We start from the raw sequence: 27,904 nt of genomic DNA on the forward strand, positions 1-27,904 counted from the left end.
TAACATTGAGAAGTTCCATGTGTTAGGAACCTACAGAATGACTAACTGACAAATGACTGAAATTGAGACTCACTTTTCAACCAAACCAGCAAAGATATCAGAAATAAGTCATGTCATATTATGACATGCTAAGCATGACACAACAACAAGTTTGACACTCACAAAATGAAATGACCCATCAATCAAGAACTGCCTGTTAAGGCAGAAAGATGTAGAGAAAGGTATCGTGTACCTATCATCAAAACTCAGGTTACGATCTGCAAACTGCTCCAGTAATGTCCTCTCAATGATACGGTCAGGCGCCTGATTCTGGAAGAGGTAGACCAGTACATGCTGGAGTCGAGGGTCTTGCTGGGGTGTAGCTTCCTCCTGGGACAGCTCATGTAATCTTGAATATTCCTCATGAAACGCCTGATGGGGAGTTCAAAGAAAGGGATGCGGTTAAGGGCACCATTTATTTTGATTTTCAATTAAATAAATAGTAAAACAAATAAGCGTTTTTAAAATCAAGTGCTAAGTAATTCATGTCAAAGGTGAAGTGTACAATTTCTGCACCACTATCACCACCAAATGGAATTGCAAAAATAATGTCAAGTTCCCTCTTCTGCTACTGGCCTGCCCCAAACTCATGTGACTGGTTGAGCCAGTGTTTTTATGTCGGGCTGGTCGGGATGCTCAAACAAACTGAACAATGTTTTGATAGTGCCACATTGTTTACATTTTCCAGGGAAATCAACCTACATATAGCTTACTTATAGTTGTCTCTGCATATTAGGCAGTGATAGGAGAAATTTACTTTTAATATTCTAGTGCAAAACAATTACATTCATATCCATAAGAACTCTGTAGTGCCAAGTTGTTTGTTTTACTGATACATTATAAGCCGAATACCTTAATGAGTCCTGCTTCTGGCCCGTCTTTGTCAAAGGCTTGTCTTGCTTTGGCAATAGCAAGGATGACACCCTGCATGGCTGGGGTTAGCATCATCTGTTAATTAAAGATGACAAGATGAAAAATATGGTCTGATCATTTATCATTTTCATTAATTGCTTTATAAAATAAAACTTTAGATCCTTCAATGTCACTTTCCTGAGTAATGTCATTGTTTTTACCTCCTCATTGTAGCCATCTGCATCAGTGCGCACCAGAATCTTGCCTACGTTGGGTATTTCCACCTCAGATATCTCATTCTCAGGCTGCCTACGTGTGGCTGCGGCTAGGTTTTCCTCTGTGGATGAGGCCTCTGGCTGGGGCTGTGTGTCTGTGTCTGTTTCTGACTCTGGTCCTCCCTCATCACTGATGACCTGCTCCTCTGCCTCAGCTTTGTCTTCAGAGGCTGACTCTGCCTCAGGCTGCTGATATACAGAGAGAGGAAACGAAGAAACGAGAAAGAGGGTGTTGAATGACTGTCAAACATCTTACCAACTCGTCATTGTAAATCCTAAAGAAATAAGCCACAAGAGGCTGTGTGTTACAGTGATTTGACTACATATAGGGGTGTTCTTTGGCATGACGCAAAACAGAGAGCCTAAAAACCTCTTAAAGGGATAGTTTTTATTCCCCAAAACTTTTTATTCCCTCATCATTTACTCACACAAATGCAGTCCAAGATGTGTATGACTTACCTTCTTCTGCTGAACACAAATAAAGATTTTTAGAAGAATTTCTCAAATGTGAATCACCAAAAACAAAAGAAGAATGTGAAAGTAAAAGTGAAAGTGGAGATTGATAGTAAAAAAGGATTTAAATATTGATCTGTTTCTCATCAACACCTATCATATTTCTTCTGAAGACATGGATTTAACCACTGGAGTTGTATGGATTATTTTTATGCTGCCTTTAAGTGCTTTTTGAACCTTCAAAGTTCTGGCCACCATTCACTTGCATTGTATGGACCTACAGAGCTGAAATGTTTGACTACAAATCTTCGATTGTATTCAACAGACAAAAGAAAGTCATACACATTTGGAATGGCATGAGGGTTAATAAATGATAAGATAATTTTCATTTTGGGATGAACTGTAGTAAAATAATTGTAATGCTTATTCTCAAGTAGCTTCTTTAATCAGGCTCCGCACACTTTTTGACCAATGAATTTCCATTTCTTTTCTATGAACTTTTCAGTTGTTCCTGATTACTGGATACAAAATAATTTCATTGAAATTGCTGGTTTGGATTAATTTTACATGTCAGGTACCAGGCTTTGGAATTATTAGATTTAAATGATTATACTTATAGTGTAAAAATGTCTTCAGAGATACTAATGTTAACATAATGACTTGCAAGCAACACAAGCAGTCACTAAGACAAGTTCCAAGCCAATTATTTTAAATAACAGCAAAACTAGAAAAATATACAATATATACACTATACAAATTTACATGATATTTTAAGATTTTACTAATTTCTATGACTTTTCAGGCCTAGAAAACACAGTTTTAAAATTCCCTGATAATTCCCGATTTTCCATGACTGTGGGAACCCCATAAAACAGAGGCAACAGCAATTAGAAAAATTACACTAATGTTCAACATATCATTACATTTATTATTATTAATAAAAATAATCAGAATAAGCAATTCTTTCACTAATTTAAATGGTTCTTTAATACTGTTTACAGCTGCTATGCAACATGGCAACTTAAAAGTGCTGTAAGCGATTTTAGATGTTCTGGAACTTCCACAAGACTTAATCATTTAATTAGACATGCTCCCTCTTTCCAAAACCCTGCCCTCCATACAGCTGTACCGTTGAGACAGTCACTGAGCAGAAGAGCAGCAGTACAAGGAATATTTTCTCCACACCATTTCATAAATAAATCACTAATAGCACCTTTAATATAAAATGTGTGACACAGGTGTGCATTTATCAGCATTTTACATCCTATCAGAACATAGAGTCATAACTATCTGTTCTTTAAAAAACATTCTAGCATGAGATGGCTTTTTGTATGCTTGTTGCTAATGGCTGTATGAGAATACTGACCACTAGAGGTCGTCCCACTACCATTTATGATAAGGCACTACATAAAGGTCATATTGTTAAAAATGTACCCAATGGAATGCAGTTAAGGAGACATAAATGATGACCACCAAAAAAAATCTATGAGTCATTGAGAGGAAGAGCAGAGCTGTGAACTAATCCAGATTAATAATTCCTGTGCACTAATCACAGAAATAATGATTGAAACTCCATAAACTGAGTCAAGTAGTATCCAAGACTAGAAACGAAGATCACATTTACATTTACATTTATGCATTTGGCAGACTCTTTTATCCAAAGCGACTTACAGTGCACTTATTACAGGGACAATCCCCCTGGAGCAACCTGGAGTTAAGTGCCTTGCTCAAGGACACAATGGTGGTGGCTGTGGGGTTCAAACCAGCGTCCTTCTGATTACCAGATTACCAGTTATGTGCTTAGACCACTACACCACCACTCCACAATGGCTAAAACAATTGACTGTTGATTGGAGCATCAGGAGTATGTTTTCTAGAATCACTTATCACTTATCGGCTTTGAAAAATTATGCATCCAGTGGTTCTTGATGATAAGATGTAGGAAATATAGTTCATGCTCTATTTAAAGCCTGTGGATCTTCTCTGCTAACACACAGTAGTCAACAACCCTGGCTGAAGACTGAAACAAAACAGAATGTTGGACAGCTCTCAGCTGTCTGATGAACCTTATCCCCATATTTCATTCCAGACTTATCCCCTTACAAAACACCAGGCTTTTGGAACACGAGTGACAAAAACATTGAACATTAATCAAGTATAAACAAACATGTTTATAATCCTGTAATATATCTATTCATTTAAATTTAGAATGCTCTCTCCCACATTCCCACAACACTCTCGTACCAAATCATGAAAATGCTTCTATTTTGCATTTTTGTTATTAAATAGTTGTTTTTTTTTCATTACAAATTATACTATTTGGGTAAAAAGGTCAGAGTTTCTTCATATTTGGTATATCCCACCATTGCTTTTATGACAACATGTACTAGAGCTTTGAACTTAATATATTTTGTATATTATCATATTTGTTATATACATACATAGAGTGTATTAAAGGAATAGTTCACCCAAAATTGAAATGTGTATGACTTTCTTTCTTCTGCAGAACATAAACAAAGATTTATCAGCTCTGTTGGTCCATACCATGTAAGCGAATGGTGACCAAAATTTGAAACATTTCTTAAAATCAAATTCAAAATGAAAGCTCCAAAAAACACATAAAGGCAGCATATTAGTAATCCATAAGACTCAATGGTTTAATCCATTTCTTCTTAAGAGATCTAATTTAATTTGGGTGAGAACAGACTAAAATATAACTTTTTCACTGTACACCTTGCCATTGCATTCTCTAGGCATGATCATGATTTCAAGCTTGATTACACTTCCTAGTGCTTGACACATACGCAGAGGGCTATATGTCGCTTATAAGTGTAATCAAGGATGAAATCACAATCGCCAAGTAGACTGCTAATGTCAAGATTTGTAGTTAAAAAGAAGTTATATTTTGGCTTGTTCTCACCAAAACCGATTGCATGGCTTCAGAAGACAAAACCACTAGAGTCTTATGGATTACCTTTAAGCTGCCTTTATGTGCTTGCATTGTGCGGAACTACAGATCTGAGATATTCTTCAAAAAATCTTTGTTTGTTTTCTGCAGAAGAAAGTGTTCTGCTTGTAACCCATACAGTGTACATTGTACATGATAACTACATTTGTGTATACGTGACCTATTTCTTGCAGGTCTCAAAATAACATTTCCATTCTCTCACCTGACATTGCTCTGGCTTCTCCTCTTCTGGCAGGCCATGTACCAAAATTCTTGTGACATCCTCCACATCTCCCTCTCTCACATTCACATTGGGTTCAGATGATTTCGAGTTGAGAACTGCTGAACTGGCCACAGGCTCTGAAATGTAAGAGGACATTGAAATTATAGCTGAACAGATACATGGACAACATCTAAATTCTAGAAAAGGCCCTGACCTTCACATTCCTGTGTAGGTGCAGGAGTTAGATCTGAAGAGGATTCTTCAGTTACTTCATGTTTGTGTCCTTGGGTTGGTTCTTGTTTTGTTTTTTGCTCTGGATTCTGCGGTTGTTCTTGGACTGGTTCCTCTGTGTTGGTGGAAGCGTGAGTTTGAAGTTCTTGTGATTCTTCACGTTGGGCTTGGCGGACCTGCTCTTCCCATTCTCTTAGTTCCTGCTGGAACCAGCGGTTATCCTCCCGAACATAACGTCTCAGGATAGGCGGGAGAGAGTCCATTCCTTTCAGGACCTGCCCTGTTTCATCATCTGTGTCCTCTGCCATTCATAAGCAGGAAAATATTTGGAAAAAGATGATTATTTAATTCATATTCATTGGGGTTCCAGATTATGAGAAAATAAAAACTTGTGAAAATGCTTTTGATTTACATTTTCTAATATAATATTTTTTTCCATTATAAATTATCAGCATAACAATTTGAACATTTAAATAGAAATGTACATCAATTTTACATTTACATTTATGCATTTGGCAGATGCTTTTATCCAAAGCGACTTACAGTGCACTTATTACAGGGACAATCTCCCCGGAGCAACCTGGAATTAAGTGCCTTGCTCAAGGACACAATGGTGGTGGCTGTGGGGATCGAACCAGCATCCTTGTGCTTTAGCCCACTACGCCACCACCACTCCGCGTAACTCCAATTTTAGACTTTCTTCCCAACTTTGCTAATTTTATTAGTAACCTATAATCAGTATCTTAATTTCTTTCTCATTTTACATCATAACATTTCTTTTTTATTTTTCAATATCCTAAAAACATTGCTTATTTCCAGGTTAAAATAAGATTTGAATGAAAATAAAAGCCATTACAGAGAGTGTATAGGGCTCACCGCTTAGCAGAGACACTCTCACACCAAAACAATATTGTAAGTATGCCAAGGAGTCTATTTACATTTCATTTCTCAAGTGGTTTTACGAATAAATGAAAGAAATCTGAGTATCTCATCATGTCAATGCATGACATCATGAGTGTGATATGCTTAGCTGATTCAGTACAATCTGAGTACAACTGTGTAATCAGAGAGATTCATGGGGAAAGTACCTGCTATGAGGTGTGTTAACTTGTCATTAATGTACATGAGGCAGTAGGCACTGGCGTTGGTCATGCCTCCATATGAGTCTCGAACCAGCTCTTCCCAAGTCGACTCAGTAACCATTACATCATTGTATTTCAGCCAGCGTTTATTAGCATGATCATAGATGTAGGCCCAGTAATGACCAGCAGAGGCCTGTCCCTCATGGACAAGCACAGCATGTAGCCTATAGGGCACCTGAACATACCAGAAAATGCATCAGATGTTTTTGGAATGAGTACGCATGGTACATAGACGAATAATGCAAATATCTTGAAAGGTTACAGTCAATATAAAAGTACCAACGAGTTTTCAGGATATAGACTTTACCTGGCACAGACTGTTATCTGAGTACATACCCTCCAGGGCCTGGCTGACCTTGTCAATGCTGGCTTTCAGTTCTGCACACAGGGAGAGAACACAGATCAATATGCTGTGCCTGAGGCAGGATCCTGATACAGTCACAGACGCATTAGGATAACTGCTTGTAAATAACTATGGCCTTCAGAAGAAACATTAAATACACATTATAACTCTGTTCCAAAACTTAGTGAGCTGCTTCAGTGCCCACTGCCTACAGTACATAGTTGCCTTCTAAGGCAGTGTTTCCCAACCTTTTTTCTGCCACGGCACACTATTTACGACTGAAAAATTCTACGGCACACCATCCCACATAGGCTAACCATCGTCAATATTTTTCCTTTTATAGAACTTGTCTCTGTCTTAGTAGTGTGTTTACTTGTAATGTTTGAAATTAGGCTATGTAAAAAAACAAAAAAAACAACAAGTCACATACAGTGCTTGCGTTAGACTTTCTCATCATTCGTCATTTTGACGGACAGGGTCATAAAAATGCCGTCATAATCTATTATTACACGTAATTTTAATTTTCATATTTTAATGATAATAAGACATTTAATAACTTTTATTTTTGTTCACATTAAAATGTGTAATCATGAACTTACAAGACGAGCATAAAGGAGATTCTGCATTTATTTATTTATTCATAAAGAGAAAAGATGAACAACAGAGACACCACACGGATCGGAGGCCACTAAAACACGACAAATGATGACTAAAAACACGCAATATTTAAAAAAACAAATACGATTAAAATATGAACAAAACACATAAAAAAATGAACTGAACAGAACTCGATCGACAACTCAAAACACTGGTGTAAAGTGACATCACTTCATAGACTTCAATGTATTCTGCTGCACTGACGTGAGTCATGTGAAAGACCCTTAACGTGTATAAAGATCAGTCACTTTTGCTCATCAGTCGTTGCGCTTCACAATCACAAAATTGACTGATTATGGTTTCAAAACGGTGAATTTCTCCGAAAGGTGAGGAGTTTGGATCCCTGAAATTATATTATTTATTTATTTTGTGTATTCCAGGGCACAATCTTTCACGGCACACTAGTGTGCCACGGCACAGTGGTTGGGAAACACTGTTCAAAGGCAGCATGCTAACCGTCATGGAAACACATAAGTGACAGATTTGGAATGCTCTTCAGTCCATCGGAAGCAACTCAGTGCAGCACATAAATAATTGCTCAGTACAGGAGATGCAATTTAAAAAATAGCCATTGCGTTTGGACCATGCCTATGATGCCTTAAAATGTTGTCTCCACAGGTTGCTCACTAAGTTTTGGGTTTTGAGCATATACTGTATATAAAAAAAAAAATTATTCAAGTTTGTGGAAAAACATTCACTCCTATGCAGCATATGTAGAGAGATCCTGACAATTGTGGTTTTTCAGAGAGAGAGAAACAACCAACATGAAGCATCTACCGGTTATGGTGTTCTCAACCTCTGCTCTCCAGCGCTGTAGGCAGCCCCTGACGAAGTACAGCTCCTCCTCAGTCACACTGTGGGGGGCTGGTTGCAGTGGCAACTCCATAGGGGATCTGCACTGAGTAAAAGGTTTGTGTATGGGAGTTCTCTGTGTAGTGGTCTGCAGGCAGCCAAAACCATTTGATGAGACAGCATCATCTGGTTCTGTTTGACTACAGCAAAAAATTAAACATCGTTAGAGAGGGAGACAAATACGGAGGAGTAAACAAACAACGAGGACAAAAACTTAAATTTTATAGCTCTCTCTCACGCAGCTTAGGGAATCATGAAACGCAGGAGAGCGTGTTTGTTGTTGGGCCTTGCCTGGTGTCACTTGAGCTGGGTTCTGTGTTTACGGTAGGGTTCGTAGGTATTGGGGTGGCAGGTGATACACTCATGGGCTTTGTGGTGGCAAACTCCAGCATATACTGCAACATGTCTGCCAGAGGGTATTTTGCTGGCCCCGAGCCATAGTTTTTATAACTTTAGAGTGGAAAAACAAGGAAGGAACAATATTCAAAGTGTGGTTGCAGAGTTAACCTGGATATAGTCAGTATATTCATATTCATATAAGTATTAGTATATACAAATTAAATATATATTTTTATATGCTTGGATGGACAATGAAACATACAATATGAATGTATTGACAGTATCTTAAATGTAAATTTTTTGTACATTAAATCCAGATGAGACCAATATAAGTAATTTGCTACTGCACGTTTCAATATCTACACTGAAAATGCACATTCATATAATTTATATCCTACAGCAATGCTGCTGATTAATACCAGCTGCGCTTAAAATCGCAACCTCATAGTCATGTGGCAGGTAGTTGAGTCAAGTGTCCCAATGTTCAGTGGATAAACACCCATGCCAGTGCCCGAATTCATGTTCACGATATACTGATTCATGACATAGGGAGCTCAGGAGCTGATTGAGACACACTGTAACTCAGTTACTGTTTTGTGTGTGTGTGTGCTGTTATTGTTCCGACCAGTTTCAGAGATCACACAGAGCAGCATGAAATTATGAATGTAAATTTAGGTAAATGCATTAAATGTGTTTAATACATATCCATCATCCGTGAAAGGATGTACTTTTTAGATGGTGTCAATATGTTGATCTTTTACGGCAAAATGGATGTTTGCTAGAAGCACTCTTTACAAATGAATACCTACATATATTATCTATGAATAGGATGACTTAATATAGCATGCATTTAGTTTTTGATCATACTCCTCAAGTTTCTGCTGTAGACCAGTTAACTGGTCCTTGAGTCTCTTGACATCTCCTCTTCTACCATGGGTCTGTTCAACATTTTTGTGAAGGTATCTGCACACAAAGAACAGTGAATAGGCATTTCGAAAGCTGTATAAACACAATAAGCACACTGAGGCCAATGACCAAGTAGACCTCTAACCTGTCCATATAGATCACTTGGGGGAACTCCAGTTTTTTGTGTATTTTTTCTGGTCGCCCTAAAGACTGATTAAACTCAAATCTGGACAGCTCAAAGGTCAATACTGGTGGCAGCTTGGAGAACCACCTCTGCAGACAATGTAAAATCACATGGTCCACTTGAATTCATAAAAGCAACAGGTGTGTACTTCATATCATTATCTGATTAAATATGTAATGATATACTGTATGTTAGCAATAAGAAAAACTAACCTCCTGACCGGAGGAAATTGTCTGATCTGAATGAAGGGACTCAATCTCTCCTTCAACCATAGCACCCTCCAAACATTCATCTAAGTTATTGAAGCCATTTACTTGGAGAGGGTATTGTCCAAACTGCTCAATGTTGGAAACAATCTTTCCTGCACACAATTAAACAACTGTTAGCAATGGGTTTCACAAGCACAGAATAATCAAAACAGAACAAATGGCATTCCTTCACCTTCATGAAGTCTCTCGGCCAAAAATGTTCCATAAAACAGCTGCACCATTGGGTTGTTTTGTTTATCACCTGGGTTACTGAAAATAACAGCTGACATGTTAAATTTTTTGGGACTAAAATTTAATTTGGCAAATACATTAGCAATCAAAGATAAATTCATGATTATACAACAAATGCTACACATATTAACATTTATTAATTCAGCGATTACACATGCTCAGCAATAAGGATATATTTTTTAAGGCTATAATGTAAAATATATGTATAAATGTATAATGTAAAAACCTATATGACATAAATGCATAAAGCACAACACATAACACATTTAACTGAAAAACAATAACAGAATTATTATTGAATCTTTACAAAGATTACAGTTAATTTATGATTACTGTATTAAAATAAAGCTATCATTTATAATCTTACGTTCCATTAGCAGCCAGTTGGAAAGCATCCTCTAACCAGTCAAGCAACTTGTGCGTGAACTCACTGACATCCTAGAATAACCAAACATAAATAAACATTTACAACATAGTGCCTATTTAGCAGAAGCTCCTTGGCAGCTTTCTAAACTGCTGTGAATGCAGAACATTGAAGATAAATTTATTTAGTGCACCATTTGCAAATATTTAGGACAGCTGTATATTATATCAGTTAAATGATTTACCTGTTGTGCTTCACTGGTTCTAAATGCATCCCTGAGAAGCTTGACTGCTGCAGAGGGATCTACAAACCTACGGTTTGAACCCACCATAAGAGCAAACAGACACCGCAACTCCTGCATGAAGGCAATGTTTCTTTTCTCCTGCAACAGAAATCCAATAAACAAAGGGAAATATATGAAGATTTGCTCGTAATGCTGAGGAATATTCTAATGAAGGTGTCTTAAAAGACAGAAGCAATTATATCTTTATTAAAGATGCAATATGTAATAATTTTCACGTAATATTCACCTTTTTCTTTGCCAATGTGTCAACGTCTTGTAACGCAACTTAAAAAATTAGCCCTTCCCGAACTTCCTAGTTTGCCTATTATAGCCTGTAGATTGATTTTCATGCAAAGGGATTGGGTCACTTTTGCCGGGAAAATCCAAAGGATGTGACGTTTATGCACGCTCCCAAGAGCCTTGCCTCAGTGCTTCTCTTCCACTATTCAACAGCGACCACAAACTGCAACACTAGGAAACATTATCTGAAGAGATGGAATCCAGCAAATGCCCGGCTCCCAGCACAACATCAACTCCTACATAAATTCTGAGTAAGCCATAAAGTTCGGTAGTATGTAGCTGTATGTGTGTATCAGTATGCTATGTTAGCTGATAAGTAGTTTTAGTTTAGTTTCAAAGTTTGTAGTAAAACAATCATAACTGTTTAATTTTAATTATGCTACCTCATCTGTCAGCATGATGCCGGTGGATCACGTTCAGCCTCTTTGTACGTTACGTCATTATTTTGGTCGATGCACGCTCGCTTGCGTCCCTATGGAGTGTGTGCACGATCAACAGGTAGCTGGCTGCAGGTCACTTAACAGCCACATGTGTCATTAATAACAAGGGTTTCTGAATCTTACATACTGCACCTTTAAACTAAATTTCATGTCTATATCATACTACTTTAAGATTAACTGACACTAGTGCTCATCTGGCAGATTACTCACTGAATGACTCTTGCAATTCTCCAGCACTTGCTCAGACAGGCAGTAGTTCAGCACCAGTCGACGGAAGACTGGCAGGTGGAACAGTGACTAAAAACAAGAGGAAAAAGATTCTCTTAAATTATTAATTGCAGTAAATGTATTTGTGTCATTAATTATGTAACGAACGCATTGTTCCCCATTCTGATGGTTGATGTTAACATTAACTGAAGCTCCTGACCTGAATACAGTATATGCAGTATATTACATTTTACTATTCTGAACCACATCTCATGATTTATACCATGTTTCTGGATAGTCATGCACTTCTGGTTAGATACCTATAGTATTTTATAGACTCCGTACTCACTGTCATGACAATAAAGTTGAATAATCTAATCTAATGAGAATTATTTTTCAAATTAATGTGTAAACAGAAAAGTGACTTCAGTGACAACTTGACACCTCTAGACAGCAATTTTTTTATAAAATCCATATAAAATGAGTATGATATCAAAGTTTGAAACACCAGCTTTACTTTATACATTACTTTTAACATTTACGCATTTGGCAGATGCTTTTATCCAAAGCGACTTACAGTGCAATTATTACAGGGACAATCCCCCCGGAACAACCTGGAGTTAAGTGCCTTGCTCAAGGGCACAATGGTGGTTCGAACCAATGACCTTCTGATTAACAGCCCTGTGCTTTAGCCACTTCGCCACCACCACCACTCCATTTAAAACATTTTAAACTGATTGGCTAGTGCAAAATTGCAAGAGAGTATATAACTGATTTAAACACACACTAGATTCAATTAATAGATTAGATTAGATCAAGCAGGTAAAAATCCATGCAGCATTTCAAAGTGCAAAAATGTACGTTTTGATTTATGACTATTAATGAAATCTGATACCACTAACAAATCTGACACTTGTTTTTCTTTGTTCTACAAATATAAATAACAAGCATTTATGCCTTGACTGTCAGAATAAAATATATAAAAAGATAATAGTATTTAAAATTCTACCTCTATGGACTGTGCAACAAATTTCTTTTTTTGAACAAGTATTCAGACTATATCTCTATATTTCATGGACACAAATAAAAGGGATACGTTTTATCTTTTTAGATGACATCATCTTACATTTAGCCGCAAGGCACATTAAAGTAAACTGCATTAAACATTACCAAAGATGCTTTCGTTACTACTTATCTATAAGCTAAACTCATTTCAACATCAGGTTGTACAGTGGACTTCTTAGGCTATCATCAAAACAATGCTCTATTTAATTAGCTCAGACATCTATCAATATCGATGAAGGCTTACATTTCACCACAGACATCTGAGAAGCCTTGCTAAATTCAGGCTGGAATGGCCATAATAAAATTAGAGCACTGAGACGCTTCTGCATTCAGGAATAAAAAACAGAAGCTTCACCTGATCTTCTCTATTCTCTAGTCATTAGCAACACCGCTAATATAATTTGCACAATATGGCCAGATTACATTGTAACAGGGTAGATGTGAACACTTTAAGCAGTCTATTCAGCAGTCCTTTGTTTTATTTGTATAGAATCTGTTCAGCTGCTATAATATTAATCAGCCTAACATGCTGCAATTAGCTTTAACAACACAATTTATAAGCCTTGAGAAAATTGGTCCCAAAAATGAAGCTTATATACATGTACGAATAAGCGGAACATAATGAAGGGTCTTCTCTGCCTCACTACCTTATTTTACTGACTTACAAGGCTACATTTACAATTACAGATCCACTTGAATTCAAAAGTAGCATCTATATCCTAAAAAATCACGTCAAGCAGATATAAGCATTTTAAATTTACAGTCTTTTTCTTTTGAGAGATTGTACCAAGAATATTGATGACTCATGCTGCACTACACAGATATTTGTCCAATCAAATGCTCTCAAGTATGAGAATGTCTCTCCCTCTGCAACCGAGAAGCAAGTAGCAGATAATGGATCATGGCAGTGACTTAACTATTATTTTTGGCTTTTTAAAATAAAATAAAATAAAAAAAAATTTGCCCAGCCCAATCTTCCAGTTTCAATAAGAAATATGTCAACACAGGACAGAAAACTGCACATGTCAATTGATTTAATGGGATATTTAAGCAGCGCACTCACCTGAATGACAGCACTGAACCAACAGGTATTTCCCACATTCCGGATGCCCACTGGCCAGTCCTCTTGTCGAATCCAGTCAGTAGGGCTGCAGCTCTCTCCAGACCCCTCACACCTCTTCCTCTTCATGCAAGCCGTGTTCTCTTCAGCACTAACATCGAGAGCCCTAGAGAAAGAACAGCAGTGGGCCATGAAGTCTAAACCGGAGTCTGATCATTTCTGCCAGATAATAGATTGTGTGTAAGGTGCATTCCTTAATTTCCACCAAAGCACTGTAGTATTGGGAATTAACCTGTGGAACTCTATCCTCTCTGCTTCGACCTGCTGTGACTCCTGTAGACTGAGCTCAATGGCAGTCTGCAGATCGTCTTTAGCAGGACCTGAGGACATGTCAATTACCAGTTGCATGAGGATGAATAAAACAACAACATATGCATAAATCATATACAGTATTGTAGATGGATAGGTCACACAAAATGAAAATTCTGTCATCATCTAATTCTTATGGGCCATTGACATATAAGGATGTCCAAGGTGTTAAAATTAGACAACTTTTAACTTTGTGTTCAATTTGGTTTCATACATTTTTTAAAAACTTTACAGCATTTCATACAAAAAAAATTGTCATGTGCTGTGACCATCAAGTAAAAGGTATTATAATACTTTCATTGCACCTTGAAAATACGAGAGTATAAACAACTTAATCATTAATTTCCTAAAAGTTTTCAAACACATTTTTCAAGGTAAACTTTTATTTTTTATAGATATTATTAATTTTAGAATCAAGAATATCAAGAGCTTTTTTCAGGGTTCCACCACATGACTTTAAAAAAATGTGAGTCAAAAAATGAAAGGCACAAAAAAATGTGCCTTTCCTTTCAAATGTAAAATAAACATCAGATGTTTTTTAAACTTCATGCTCAGTCTTGATGGTCTAAAGGTGTTCGCTCTGTTTTATGATTTTTATGGTCAACATAAACAACAAAATGGCTACAATGTCAGTTTCACCCAATGACTTTGATTTGGTGGACAATAGTGTTTTAAAATATGAATAATTTTTTTACAGATTATTCTGCACTAGTCATGCCAACATTTCTTCTTTCAGGAATTTTACTTTCACTGTCTCTGGACACCACATTACTTTTTTACTTTAAGCCCAAAATATCAATATGACTATAAACTCAGAAACTGGAAATATATATCATAGAAGAGATGTTTTCAAGTAAATGTCGTGTGTGAATTGCATTTTTTAAATAGATCTGGACAAAAATGAGCATCACTTCATTGACCTTAAGGACACATGGCCATAATATGAATGTTACCCTCTGTTATTGTATTATATGATTAATTCTGTTAAAAAAATCCACGTCATGATCATGAAAAATATTTTTTTCTAGATCGCTCATCCATTGTCACTGTCACGACCTCGCTCACCTGCACCGTGTCTCGTGTTGTCTGCACCGTGTCCTCTTACGAGAGGTTCTCTCGTATTGCGTAAGCTAGCTTACGCTACGGGAAAGATTAATCTTTTCTGAGATATTGAAGCCAAAAAATTATCCTTAATTTTGTATCCATTGTCAACGCAGTGCAGCAGCTGCATACCTTGAGCGGGCTAGTTAGCGAGCTCATTGGTTGCTCTGCGGCAACTGCTGCAGCCTATAGACGAACTTGAGTGAACTCGCGTCCAATGACAGGCGCCGCCCCGTCACTGTATCAAAGCCCGCCAGAATGGGCATGGCTAGAGTGCATATTAAGCGTAAGTTCGTAGGCTGGAACCCTGATTTTCATCTATTCAGCGAAGCTCTTCGCATCTCTGAACTGCAGAAGCCGTGTCGCCGTTCGAGGGGCATCTAGCAAGCTTGGACAGCGCTCGAAGAAGCCGGCCGTCTTCGCCACCTTCAGCCATCCTGCGAGCTACGCCATCCGGCGACGTATCCTTTTTAGAGCAAGCTAGTTCCTCAGCGAACTTCACAAAAAGAGCAGCGAGCGTCTTTTTAAAGATGCCTCGCACCACCTGCGCCTCATGCCGCGCCCCTCTCAGCGCCGGAGACCGCCACCTCATCTGCGCTCTCTGCCTGGGACTGGCACATGCAGAGCTCGCCCTCGCTGTCGGCGGTTGCGACCTCTGCGAGGGTCGACATCGGAAAGACATAAGACATGGGAGAAGCTGAACGCTCCACGTTCCTCAACGCGCCGCTCTCTCCGTCCGGTCTCTTCGGTTCCGCGGTGAGTGGCATTGTTGACCGTTTCTCGGAAATCCAGAAAGCCACCCAAGCCATGAATCTCTTCCTGCCTCGTCGCGCTAGCTCCTCTGCAGGCCGCCCACGTGACCAGCCTCCTGCACGAGCCTCTTCACAGCGCCCAGCTCAGCAAAGCCAGACTTCTCAGCGTCGACAGGGCAGCCGCCCTAGAACGCGCTCAGACAGCCGCCCCCCCACGGGCCTCGGCCTAAGATTGCGCTGAAACCTGAGCAACCGAAGTCCTCCTAGCTTTGTTGAGGAAACGACGGCTCAGTCCTGCCGCGGCCGGACCACCGTCAAAGCTTCGCCCCCTGTCAGTCCCCTTCTCTCAGGCTACTGCAGTGGTGGATTCAGCAGCCAACAAGCCGGTGATACTGCCCGTTTGCCTGCACTCAAATGCCGTTTTCACGGCGACCCAAAGAAATCTTGTAAAAAGCAAACATGCCTTATGTGTAGAAAATGTGCCCACAATCCAGTGTTCACCCCTACACACAAGCATTACACTTCCCGTGTCCCTATCAGAGCCCACTTACATAAAGCGGGCACAGCCAGCTCGAGTGTTAGAGTCAATAAACGCACCCACGAATCCGTGCGCGCGCCCCTTCTCTGCCCGCTCTGTCACAAGGCCAGCAAACACCTCTCTGTATGTAAGTCCCATGCCCGTGACTATGCTCGCGCATCACTTCACAGATGTGACTCTTTCCCCATTCACCTCAATCGGAAGTCACTCACAGAACAGCCTGTCCCTGCTGTCTGCGAGCAGTCATGCATAAGCACAGTAAGCGGCTCACACATTCTGTTCAGCTCGCTGTGTGCGGCAATCAGGGCGACTTGGCCATTCCCCTCTAGCATTATGCTTCAAAGCGTGGAAAGCTATCCCAGGGATATCCAAATGGGTGTTAAGCACAATAAAACAGGGCTATTTGCTACAGTTCGATCGCCGCCCTCCCGCTTCAAAGCGTGCTCGAAATTACTGTGAACACGGAAGCAGCCTGCATGCTTCGTTCAGAAATAGCAAACCTTCTGTGCAAAAGGGCCATAGAGAGAGTGCCACCTTCTCTGAGCGAGTCGGGGTTTTACAGCCGTTATTTTCTTGTCCCCAAGAAAGACGGCGGCCTCAGACCAATATTAGATCTCTTTTGAACAAGGTGCTCGCAAAAAGACCGTTCAAAATGCTTACAATCAGGAAACTCCTCGCGCATGTGCGCCAGGGGGACTGGTTTATTTCTCTCGATCTGAAAGATGCCTACTTTCAGATTCAGATAAATCCCCGTCACAGGCCATTCTTGAGATTCACCTTCGACGGCCAGGTTTATCAATACACCGTCCTTCCGTTCGGCCTGTCTTTAGCACCCCGTACTTTCACTAAGTGCATGGATGCGGCGCTCGCACCCCTGCGGAGTCAGGGCTTGCGAATTCTGAACTATTTGGACGATTGTCTGATTTTGGCACAGTCACATACGGAGCTTCTGTCTCACAGGACAGTTCTCCTCAGTCATCTGAACAGTTTGGGTCTTGCAGTCAATTGGACCAAGAGCTCACTACAGCCCAGTCAGGCAATTTCCTTCCTTGGAATAGAACTAGACTCCATGGCGATGACGGCTCGCTTATCTAAACAGCACGCGCGCCGTATTCAGCGACTAGCTGCGTCCTTTCAGATGAACAGCCTCACGCCTCTGAAAAAATTTCAGAGAATGCTAGGTTACATGGCCTCAGCCGCAGCAGTACTTCAGCTGGGTTTACTGTGCATGTGCCCGCTTCAGCATTGGCTAAACACCCGCGCGTCTCGCCGGGCTTGGGCCACGGGCCCCAGCCGATCAGAGTGACTCAGACCTGTATCTCAGCTCTGCAGCCCTGGGCAGTGGCCGAATGGTATCAGCGGGGAGTGACGATGGGAGCTGTATCTCGCCGAAAAGTCATCTCGACAGACGCGTCCAACACGGGTCTGCGAGGGCTCTCTGGTTTTTGGCCTATGGTCAGTTCAGGAAAAGCTCCTTCACATAAATTGTCTGGAAATGATAGCGGTCGAGTACGCGCTCGTGCGCTTCCTCCCGGTCATTCAGGGTCACCACGTCCTGGTCCGTTCGAACAACAGATCTGTGGTATCCTATCTAAACCGTCAGGGCGGTGTCAGATCCAGGAACCTCTTCCATCTGACAAAACGCATACTGAGTTGGTCCCAGTGCCACCTGCACTCAATGAGGGCGAAGCACGTGCCAGGCCACCTGAACGACGGCCCAGACAGACTGTCCAGAGACAATATTTCCCCAGGGGAATGGTCCCTGCACGCTCAAACAGTCCAGAAGTTATGGAGCATATTCGGCAGAGCAGAGATAGACCTCTTTGCGTCAGAAGAGAACTCTCACTGCCCAGTATTTTTCTCGAAAAGCGAGGACGCGCTGGCCCAGGACTGGCCCAACCGCCCGCTTTACGCCTTCCCTCCCGTCTCGCTATTGCCACAGGTAATGCAGAGGATCAGGGAAACGCGTCACTCGGTGCTCCTCATAGCCCCGCGCTGGGAGAATCAGACATGGTTCCCGGAGCTTACGTGGCCCATTCCAGTGAGAGCAGATCTCCTCTATCAAGCTCGCGGCACGATCTGACATCCCCACCCAGAGCGCTGGGCGCTGCACGCGTGGGTGATCAACGACTACCCGTCGCTTTGCCAGAAGGAGTAATAAACACTATCATACACGCTAGAGCCGCTTCCACGAGAAGACTCTATGCGTCCAAATGGTCTGTGTTTTCAAAATGGTGCACCGACAGAGACCTGGACCCACGGACATGTGGGGCGTCGTCGCTGCTCGTGTTTTTACAAGAGCTGCTGGATAAGGGCAGATCCCCATCCACGCTCAAAATGTACGTGGTGGCCGTCGCGGCGTTCGCGGAACCCTTGCACGGTTAGTCACTGGGAAAAAACGAGCTGGTCATCCGCTTCCTCAGGGGAGCTAGAAGGATGAACCCCCCGCGCCCCCTATCGGTTCCTATCTGGGATCTTTCCGTAGTTCTCGAAGCTATGAAAGCCCCCCCTTTCGAACCGCTTCAATCCGTGGATTTGAAATACCTTTCACTCAAAACCGTTTTTCTAACTGCCCTGTCATCAGTTAAACGTGTGGGAGACCTTCACATGCTGTCTGTCAGCGCTGCGTGTCTTGAGTTTGGACCAAGTGACTCCAAGGTCATTTTAAAGCCTAGACACGGCTATGTCCCCAAGGTGATCGGTACTCCTTTCAGAGCACAAATAATTTCCCTATCGGCGCTGCCAGCATCCGATAGCGAACGCGACGCCAATCTCCTTTGCCCAGTCAGAGCACTGAGATTGTATACTGCGAGCTCCGCCTCTTTCAGACGCTCTGAGCAGCTTTTCGTTTCGTTCGGAGGGCGCACCAAAGGTTTCGCCGCCTCGAAACAGACACTGTCTAGATGGATAGTGGACGCTATTGCTGCCGCGTACGGCGTCAAAAGACCTACCATGCCCGTTAGGCATTAGGGCTCACTCCACTAGAGCCATGGCCTCCTCGTGGGCATGGTCCAGCGGGATTTCCATTCACGACATATGTGTGGCAGCGGGCTGGGCTTCCCCCTCCACCTTTGTCAGATTTTACAATCTGGAAGTGCCCGCCCTGCAGGCAAAACTACTAGCGGTTTAATACGCTACAGCTCCCCTGGTGAGCTGCACTGATGGGACACATTCCACACAGACCGGCACCGCCGCGCTGTCTTTCCCTTCCCACTATGTGCTTATGTATTACACACACACTGGCCCGCACTCTTGCCGGCCAAATATTATTCCCCCACTCACAAGGGCTCCCCCGGGTCCCCCCACCCCCGGGGCTCATGCAGTGGATGCTTGGCGCGCACGGCGTTGACAATGGGTTCCCGTAGCGTAAGCTAGCTTACGCAATACGAGAGGTTCTCTCGTAAGAGAACGAATCGGTTACCTAACATAACCTCGGTTCTCTCTAGATGAGGGAACGAGTATTGCGTAGCCGGCCGTGCTCGCGCCACGAGCGATTTTCGCTTCATTCAATGAAAACCAAGGTTCCAGCCTACGAACTTACGCTTATATGCACTCTAGCCACGGCCATTCTGGCGGGCTTTGATACAGTGACGGCGCGGGCGCCTGTCATTGGACGTGAGTTCACTCAAGTTCGTCTATAGGCTGCAGCAGTTGCCGCAGAGCAACCAATGAGCTCGCTAGCTAGCCCGCTCAAGGTATGCAGCTGCTGCACTGCGTTGACAATGGATACAAAATTAAGGCTAATTTTTTGGCTTCAATATCTCAGAAAAGATGAATCTTTCTCGTAGCGTAAGCTAGCTTACGCAATACTCGTTCCCTCATCTAGAGAGAACCGAGGTTACGTTAGGTAACCGATTCGTTTCGTGTCGTCTGCCCCGTGTTTTCCGTTTCACCCGCCACTAGTCACTTTCCATGTCACGCTCCCTTGTTGTTCGCCCGTGTTTTCTGTTTTACCGTTCACGCTCCCGTCATGTCTTCCTTGTTGTCCGCCCGTGTTTCACTGTCTCTGTGAAAACTACACTTCCCTTCTTCCCGTCGCTTCCGGCCCTGTCTGCGTGTTATTGTCCGCACCTGTCTGTCATTTTGTCATTACCGTGTCTCGTTATTTAAACCCCGCTGTTTTCCCTTCCTGTTGTCGTACGTTAACGTTCCGTTTCTCTGATGTCTGGTAAGATGCTCTCTGTTCGTGTTCCCTGCCATTCTGTCTACTCATTCGTGGTTACCCAGCTATCTGTCAGTCCGTCCGAGGTTACCCTGCTCTTTATGTTCTCTGCCTGTTGTTCCCTGCTCGTTGGAGGTTACCCTGCTTTTCGTGTTCCCTGCTCGTTAACCCGTTCATGTTATCCCTGCCCTTCGTGGATGTTCTCCAACCTATGTTCATCAGTGTGTTAGTTTAGTTTTTTCCCGAAAGCTTCCCGAGCCTTCCAGGGCTCCGCCTCCCGAGCCTCCTACGGCTCCTTCCCTAAAGGCCCCTACGGCGCCACCTTCCTCGGCTCTGCCTCCTGAGCCTCCCACGGCTCTGCCTCCTGAGCCTCCCACGGCTCTGCCTCCTGAGCCTCCCATGGCTCTGCCTCCTGAGCCTCCTATGGCTCCGCCCCTAAAGGCCCCTACGGCGCCACCTCCCTCGGCCCCACCTCCTGAGCCTCCCTCGGCTCCACCTCCTGAGCCCCCTCGGCTCCACCTCCAGAGCCTTCCAGGCCTCCGCCTCTAGAGCCTCCTACGGCGCCACCTTCCTCGGCTCCGCCTCCTGAGCCTCCCACGGCTCCACCTCCTGAGCCTCCCACGGCTCCGTTTCCGGAGCCTCCCACGGCTCTGCCTCCTGAGCCTCCCACGGCTCTGCCTCCTGAGCCTCTCACGGCTCCACCTCCTGAGGCCCCAGAGCCTCCCTCAGCTCCACCTCCTGAGGCCCCAGAACCTCCCTCAGCTCCGCCTCCTGAGCCTTCAGAGCCTCCCTCAGCTCCGCCTCCTGAGCCTTCAGAGCCTCCCTCAGCTTCGTCTCCAGAGCCCCTCGCAGCTTCGCCCCCGGGACCTGTCCCTGTCCTGAGGCCGTCTCCCGGGCCCCCTGGACCTGTCCCTGTCTTGTGGCCACCTCCCAGGCCCCCTGGACCTGTCCCTGTCTTGTGGCCACCTCCCAGGCCCCCTGGACCTGTCCCTGTCTTGTGGCCACCTCCCAGGCCCCCTGGACCTGTCCCTGTCTTGTGGCCGCCTCCCAGGCCTCCTCGAACTGTCCATGTCCTGTGGCCACCTCCCAGGTCCCCTGAACCGGCCCTTGCAAAGTGGCCAGCTCCCAAGCCATCTAAACCGGCCTCTGTCCTGTGGCCACCTCCCAGGCCCCCTGAACAGGCCCCTGCTCTAAGGCCATCTCCCAGGCCTCCTAAACCTGTCCCTACCCGGTGGACGTCCCCCGGGCCACCTGACCCGGTTCCCTGCACACACCCCCAGAGACTGCTTACCTGCCCTCTCGGCCTCCCTGGTCTGCCTGTCTGCCCTTTGTGCCCCCGTGGACTGTCTCATTTCCCCTTTTGCCTCCTTGGACTGCCTAATTTCCCCTTGTGCCCCCGTGGTCTGTCTCCGTGTCCCTGGTGCCCCCTTGGTCTATCTCTGTGTCCCTTGTGCCCCCTTTGGTCTGTCTGTTTTTCCCCTTTTCTAGCCCCTCTCTCCTTGAACATTTGTTTATCCCTGCTATTTTTCCTTTTCTGTTTCTTAAGACCGTCTGGAATCCGGTCCTTTTGAGGGGGGATTATGTCACGACCTCGCTCACCTGCACCATGTCTCGGGTCGTCTGCACCATGTCTCGGGTCGTCTGCACCGTGTTTCGTGTCGTCTGCCCCGTGTTTTCCGTTTCACCCGCCACTAGTCACTTTCCATGTCACGCTCCCTTGTTGTCCGCCCGTGTTTTCTGTTTTACCATTCACGCTCCCTGTCATGTCTTCCTTGTTGTCCGCCCGTGTTTCACTGTCTCTGTGAAAACTACACTTCCCTTCTTCCCGTCGCTTCCGGCCCTGTCTGCGTGTTATTGTCCGCACCTGTCTGTCATTTTGTCATTACCGCGTCTCGTTATTTAAACCCCGCTGTTTTCCCTTCCCGCTGTCGTACGTTAACGTTCCGTGTCTCTGATGTCTGGTAAGATGCTCTCTGTTCGTGTTCCCTGCCATTCTGTCTACTCATTCGTGGTTACCCAGCTATCTGTCAGTCCGTCCGAGGTTACCCTGCTCTTTATGTTCTCTGCCTGTTGTTCCCTGCTCGTTGGAGGTTACCCTGCTCTTCGTGTTCCCTGCTTGTTAACCCGTTCATGTTATCCCTGCCCTTCGTGGATGTTCTCCAACCTATGTTCATCAGTGTTTTAGTTTAGTTTTTCCCATTATGGACGTTTCTTTTGTTCCAGTGTTTGTTTATTTTATGTTATCAGCAATAAAAGCCGCATTTGGATCCACACCCCTGTCTGCCTTGTCCTGCTTCCCTCACACAATCGTAACAGTCACAGACATGCATTTATTCTACTCCAAAAATGTCATGGTTACTGTTATAACCTCAGTTCCCTGATGGAGGGAACGAGACGTTGTGTCAAATGTAGTGTAAAGGGAAGCAGGTGTATGTCTGTCAGTCAGGTTTTTACACTGAGGAGCCGAGAATAAGGTTACGGCCAATACCACAGTGGTAGGTCTAGTGTCGTGGCAAAGGAGACACAACGCCTCATTCCCTCCATCAGGGAACGGAGGTTACAACAGTAACCATGACCATCATGGGAACAAGTCAGCCAGCTGTCTTGATGCTATGAAATGCGTCGGGGAAGGCGATCTTTCTCGATCCTATTCTTTCAGGGGGAAAAGACCCTGAAGAGACCACACCCTGCCCAGACTAGGGGGAGGTGATGTGGCCAATACACCACATGGGTTGTCAAGCCACACGTGGGAGTGGCACAGTGGTAGGTCCTACCTGATGAGGGAGGAGCTCTACAAACACAGCAACCGGGGGCAGAGAGACTGCACAATGGAGACGAGGTTCCGCCGACAGGGGGGCTGCAGCATGGAAAATACATCACAGGGAGTTGCCTGAAGAGGGAATTAGGCCTGTGGAGCCCTACCCACAGTCCAGAGCACTTGCAGCTCGTAAATTCCTCCGCTGAATTCACAGGCCAGAAGGCTAGGGAGGATGAACATCCAGGAAGCGAGAGCTTAGTGGCTAACCTGGGAGAAAAAGCGCACTGGATCAACTTAGTGAAGGGCGCTAGGTGCAAGCGGAACACCCGGTCGGCTGTTCCATATTACCGAGTTCTACAGGCTCAGACCTGACAAAACACGGGACGAGACTGAATCAACCCTGATATTGTAGAATCTCGCAAAGGTGTTGGATGTTGCCCAGCCCGCTGCTCTGCAGATGTCTGCTAGGGAGGTGCCATTGGCCAGTGCCCACAAAGATGCCACACTTCTCGTTAAGTGTGCTGGAACCCGCAAGTGGGCGGGCATGGCCTGGATCTGGAGGCCAGAGAGATGGTGTCAACAACCCAGTGAGCTAATCTATGTTTGGAGACGACATTCCCTTGCCATCCGCCAAAGCAGACAAAGAGCTGCTCAGAACAAGCTCTGCATGCGGTCCAAGTAGATATGCAAAGCACGTACCGGACACAGCAACGAAAAGGCTGGGTCTTCCTCCTCCCGGGGCAGCGCTTGCAGGTTCATGACCTGAAGGGGGTCGTAGGAAGCTTGGGCACATGGCCCGATTGTGGTCTTAAGATGACTTGAGTATCTGCGGACCGAACTCAGGCAAGTGTCGCTGACAGAGTACGCTTGCAGGTCCCAACCCTCTTTTTGGAAGCGAGCGCTATCAGGAGGTCTGTCTACAAGGAGAGGGCCTTTAGCTCAACTGAGTCAAGCGGCTCGAAGGGGGGTCTCTAAAGGCCCAAGAGGACCACTGAGAGATCCCAGGAGAGGAACAGGCTTGGCCAGGGAGGGTTCAGGTTCTTTGTCATGGTGGACCGTGATAGCGGCTATGTACGCCTTCAAGGTGGAGGGGGACAGCATCCCCTCCAACCTCTCTTGCAGGAAAGAAAGCACTGACCGAACTGCGCATCTCTGCTGGTCTTCAGACCAGGAAGAACACCAATTTGCGAACAAGTGCCACTTTAGGGCGTAAAGTTGCCTGGTAGGGGGAGCTCTGGCTTGGTTGATCGTGTCTACGACCGCAGGTGGTAGGTCACTCAGATCTTCCACGTCCCATCCAGGGGCCAGACATGGAGGTTCCAGAAGTCTGGGCGCAGATGCCAGAGGGTGCCCCATCCCTGGTAAAGAAGGTCCTTCCTCAGGTGAATTTGCCAGGGAGGTGCAGTCTTGAGGAGTGTGAGATCCGAGAACCAAGTCCGAGTGGGCCAGTAAGGATCCACTAACTGACTTGTTCCTCGTCCCCCCTGACCTTGCACAGCACCAGTGCAAGAAGGCTCACTGGGGGAAATGCGTACTTGCACAGCCCCCGGGGCCAGCTGTGTGCCAGCGTGTCGGTCCCGAGAGGGGCCTCGGTCAGGGAGTATCAGAGTGGGCAGTGGGAATTGTCTTGGGAGGCAAAGAGGTCTACCTGTGCCATGCCTAACTCAAATGTCCCAAATCAGCTGGACCACCTGGGGGTGGAGCCTCCGCTCTCCACTGGGCGAAACCTGTCATGACAGCGCGTCCGCTGTCGTATTGAGTTTGCCGGGGATATGAGTGTCGTGCAGTCGCTGCTGACTCCAAAGGAGGAGATGGTGGGCGAGTTGTGACATATGACAAGAGCATACGCCGCTTTGGAGATTTATGTATGCTACCATCGCGGTGCTGTCTGAACGGATCAAGACGTGCTTGCCCTGGATCAGCGAGAAAAACCTCCGCAGGGCAAGGAATACAGCCAGCAACTCTAGGCATTAGATGTGCCAATGCAGCCGGGGCCCTGTCCAGGAGCCAGCGGCTGTGTGCCTGTTGCACACGGCACCCCAACCCAGATGAGAGGCATCTGTGGTGACCACGATATGTCTGGACACCTGCTGTAGGGGGACTCCAGTCCGCAGAAATCAGAGGAATGTCCAAGGGTTGAAAGTCTGTATGTGCCGTGGCGCCATGCCCATCTCGGGACTTGAGTATGAAGCGGCCTCATATGCATCAACCTGAGTGGTGCGACTGTTACCGTGGATGCCATATGCCCCGGAGCCTCTGGAATTGTTTTAGAGGAATCGCTGTACTGGGCTTGAAGAGAGCGAGGCACCTGAGCACTGCGCGCACTCGTTCGTGAGGTGTGCTGTCATTGAGACTAACTCCATGCCGATAAAAAGATATGCTCTGAACTGGGACGAGCTTGCTCTTTTCCCAGTTGACCTGAAGCCCTAGACAGCTGAGGTGCCAGAACACCTGGTCCCTGTGTGCGCATAGTAACTCTCAAGAGTGAGCCAGAATGAGCCAGTCATCGAGGTAGTGGAGTATGAGGATGCCCACTTCCCGTAGCGGGGCAAAGGCTACCTCTGTGAACTTTGCGAAGATGCGAGGTGACAGGGACAGGCAGAAGGGGAGGACCTTGTATTGACATGCCTGGCCGTCGAACACGAACCATAGGAAGGGTAGGTGTCGAGGCAAGATGGAGACGTGGATGTATGCGTCAGTGACAGACAGACAGACTCTCTCAGACAGAGCGCGGGGTGCGCTGGGGTGGTGCCGCGGCATGATGTGAGAGATAGCCTCCGTCTGCCTTTTCACCACCGAAAACTGCTGGCGAAGTCGTCCACGGTGTCGCCGAAGATTCCAAGCTGGGAGACGGGGCATTGAGAAAGTGTGCATTGTCAACGTCGTGCATTTCAACCATGTTCAGCCAGAGGTGGCATTCCTGGACCACGAGGGTGGCCATCGCCTGCCCGAGTGCCCGCGCTGTGACCTTCGTGGCTCTGAGAGCGAGGTCAGAGGCAGAGCACAGTTCCTGCAGCACATTGGGGTCAAAACTATCCAGATGCAGTTCTTTGAGTGCCTTGGTGGACCTGCAGGAGAGCCATGGCATGCAGTGCGGAGGCGGCCTGTCCGGTGGCGCTGTAGGCTTTTGAATTCAGCGACAACGTCATCCTACACGCCTTGGAGAGGAGTACCGGGCGATCCCGCCAGGTGGCGGCGTTCTCGGGGCACAGGTGGATCGTAACCGCTCTGTCCACCTGGGGGACCTCCGTGTACCTGTGGGCTGCCCCACCGTCAAGGGTAGTGAGAGCGGACGTGTGAAGGGGTCGGTTCCAGGCAGTAAAAGGTGCCCTCCGCGACCTCGTCAGCTCGTAATGAACTTCCGGGAAGAAAGATACCGGGGAGGGGCATGGCTGAAATGCTTCCATAGTCATGTTCTTGCAGTGAGTACATGAACCATCCACAAACGCTGCCTCAGTGTGATCACTACCCAGGCACACGAGGCAGCGTCTATGACCGTCAGTCTTGGAGGCATTGACCGCATCCAGGAACTACACAGAGGCCGAAGGGCATCTTTAAAAAAACGTGTCCTGAAAAGGACGTTCAACGCTTGATTGTGTATTGCTCTTTTTGTAAACGCTCTTAGCGAAAACAAAACTCTTTTAAGAGGAAATCTTTAAAGGGAAGCGCTGTCGAAGCGCCCAGGGGCGTAGACTGCACAGCGTGCAGAGAGGGAGAAAGCAGCTGGTGATGAGCTGTAGATCCAACAGCAATGCTCTGCTTGTAGAGGTGAGTGGAACAGTAGTGAGACTCAGCCTGATGCTGCACAACCACTCGGCTCCGAAGAAAAAATCTGACTGACAGACGCACACACGCTTCCCTTTATACCCGTATGTCCGGGGGGCGGAACATGCAAATTCTATCTGCCAATTTCTCATTGGCCTTTTCTCAAGTTCAGAGGTATGCGAGGCTCTCAAGAAAGACACTTTGTGTCACTACATTCGACACAACGTCGGAAGTTTGGGCTGTTTCTATGAAGGATGCTCAAACAGAGGTTTAAAAAAGTTTCACACACAAAAAGCTTTTTATGGGTGAAATACTGAAAAAAAATTGTTCCATTAAAACCATGTACTTCATACATCGTCATAGCTTACCTTCTGTTATCTTCTTTTTAAAGAAAGACAAAATATATATTTTTTTAACTGTTCTCTTGGCCATTTTTGAAAGTGTGCAAAACTTTTGAAAACTTTCATTACCTTCAATGGTGTAAGTTTCATGTGAACACTAGGAAGGGCAAGTCATCGCTAAACTCCAACATACTTGTTTGCCAGTGTTTTCACAAAACCAGCGTCTTCTGGTGTGGAGAGAGAGAGCTTGCATGCTCATGGTTGCCAGATTGGGTGACTAAAGTGTCTCCCTTGCAGAATATTTCCAAACTGTACAAGTGTCAAGATCTAATTGGGAGATTTCACCTATAAAAATCTGGCAACCACACACACAAACACTAATTCTGAAACTACAATTTTCTTGTAAAAAGTACAAATTATGCAAGTAAACAATAAAAATATATATATATATATATA

The 27,904-nt window shown here is 44.9% G+C and overlaps 1 protein-coding gene across 2 annotated transcripts in view; it reads right to left on the bottom strand.

The window, feature by feature from the left end:
• The window catches only part of LOC127627709 (ubiquitin carboxyl-terminal hydrolase 28-like), a 33,365-nt gene that overhangs the window by 2,835 nt on the left and 2,626 nt on the right, over nt 1-27,904 (bottom strand). Inside the window, exons 4-21 of one of the 2 annotated variants that reach the window (XM_052104215.1) lie at nt 13,955-14,042; nt 13,666-13,828; nt 11,541-11,627; nt 10,552-10,689; nt 10,311-10,381; nt 9,885-9,961; nt 9,656-9,804; nt 9,405-9,532; nt 9,221-9,316; nt 8,306-8,464; nt 7,940-8,154; nt 6,470-6,540; nt 6,109-6,337; nt 5,004-5,321; nt 4,790-4,926; nt 1,113-1,352; nt 892-987; nt 233-411 (exon numbers count right to left, since the gene is read on the bottom strand). In XM_052104215.1, the coding sequence (XP_051960175.1) occupies nt 233-411; nt 892-987; nt 1,113-1,352; nt 4,790-4,926; nt 5,004-5,321; nt 6,109-6,337; nt 6,470-6,540; nt 7,940-8,154; nt 8,306-8,464; nt 9,221-9,316; nt 9,405-9,532; nt 9,656-9,804; nt 9,885-9,961; nt 10,311-10,381; nt 10,552-10,689; nt 11,541-11,627; nt 13,666-13,828; nt 13,955-14,042 (2,641 nt within the window). Of the gene's footprint in view, nt 1-232; nt 412-891; nt 988-1,112; nt 1,356-4,789; nt 4,927-5,003; nt 5,322-6,108; nt 6,338-6,469; nt 6,541-7,939; nt 8,155-8,305; nt 8,465-9,220; nt 9,317-9,404; nt 9,533-9,655; nt 9,805-9,884; nt 9,962-10,310; nt 10,382-10,551; nt 10,690-11,540; nt 11,628-13,665; nt 13,829-13,954; nt 14,043-27,904 lie in introns of both variants that reach the window. The other variant, XM_052104214.1, reaches the window with a different exon arrangement.

Source organism: Xyrauchen texanus, chromosome 34, assembly GCF_025860055.1.
Source record: "Xyrauchen texanus isolate HMW12.3.18 chromosome 34, RBS_HiC_50CHRs, whole genome shotgun sequence".
NCBI classification, from domain to species: Eukaryota; Metazoa; Chordata; class Actinopteri; order Cypriniformes; family Catostomidae; genus Xyrauchen; species Xyrauchen texanus.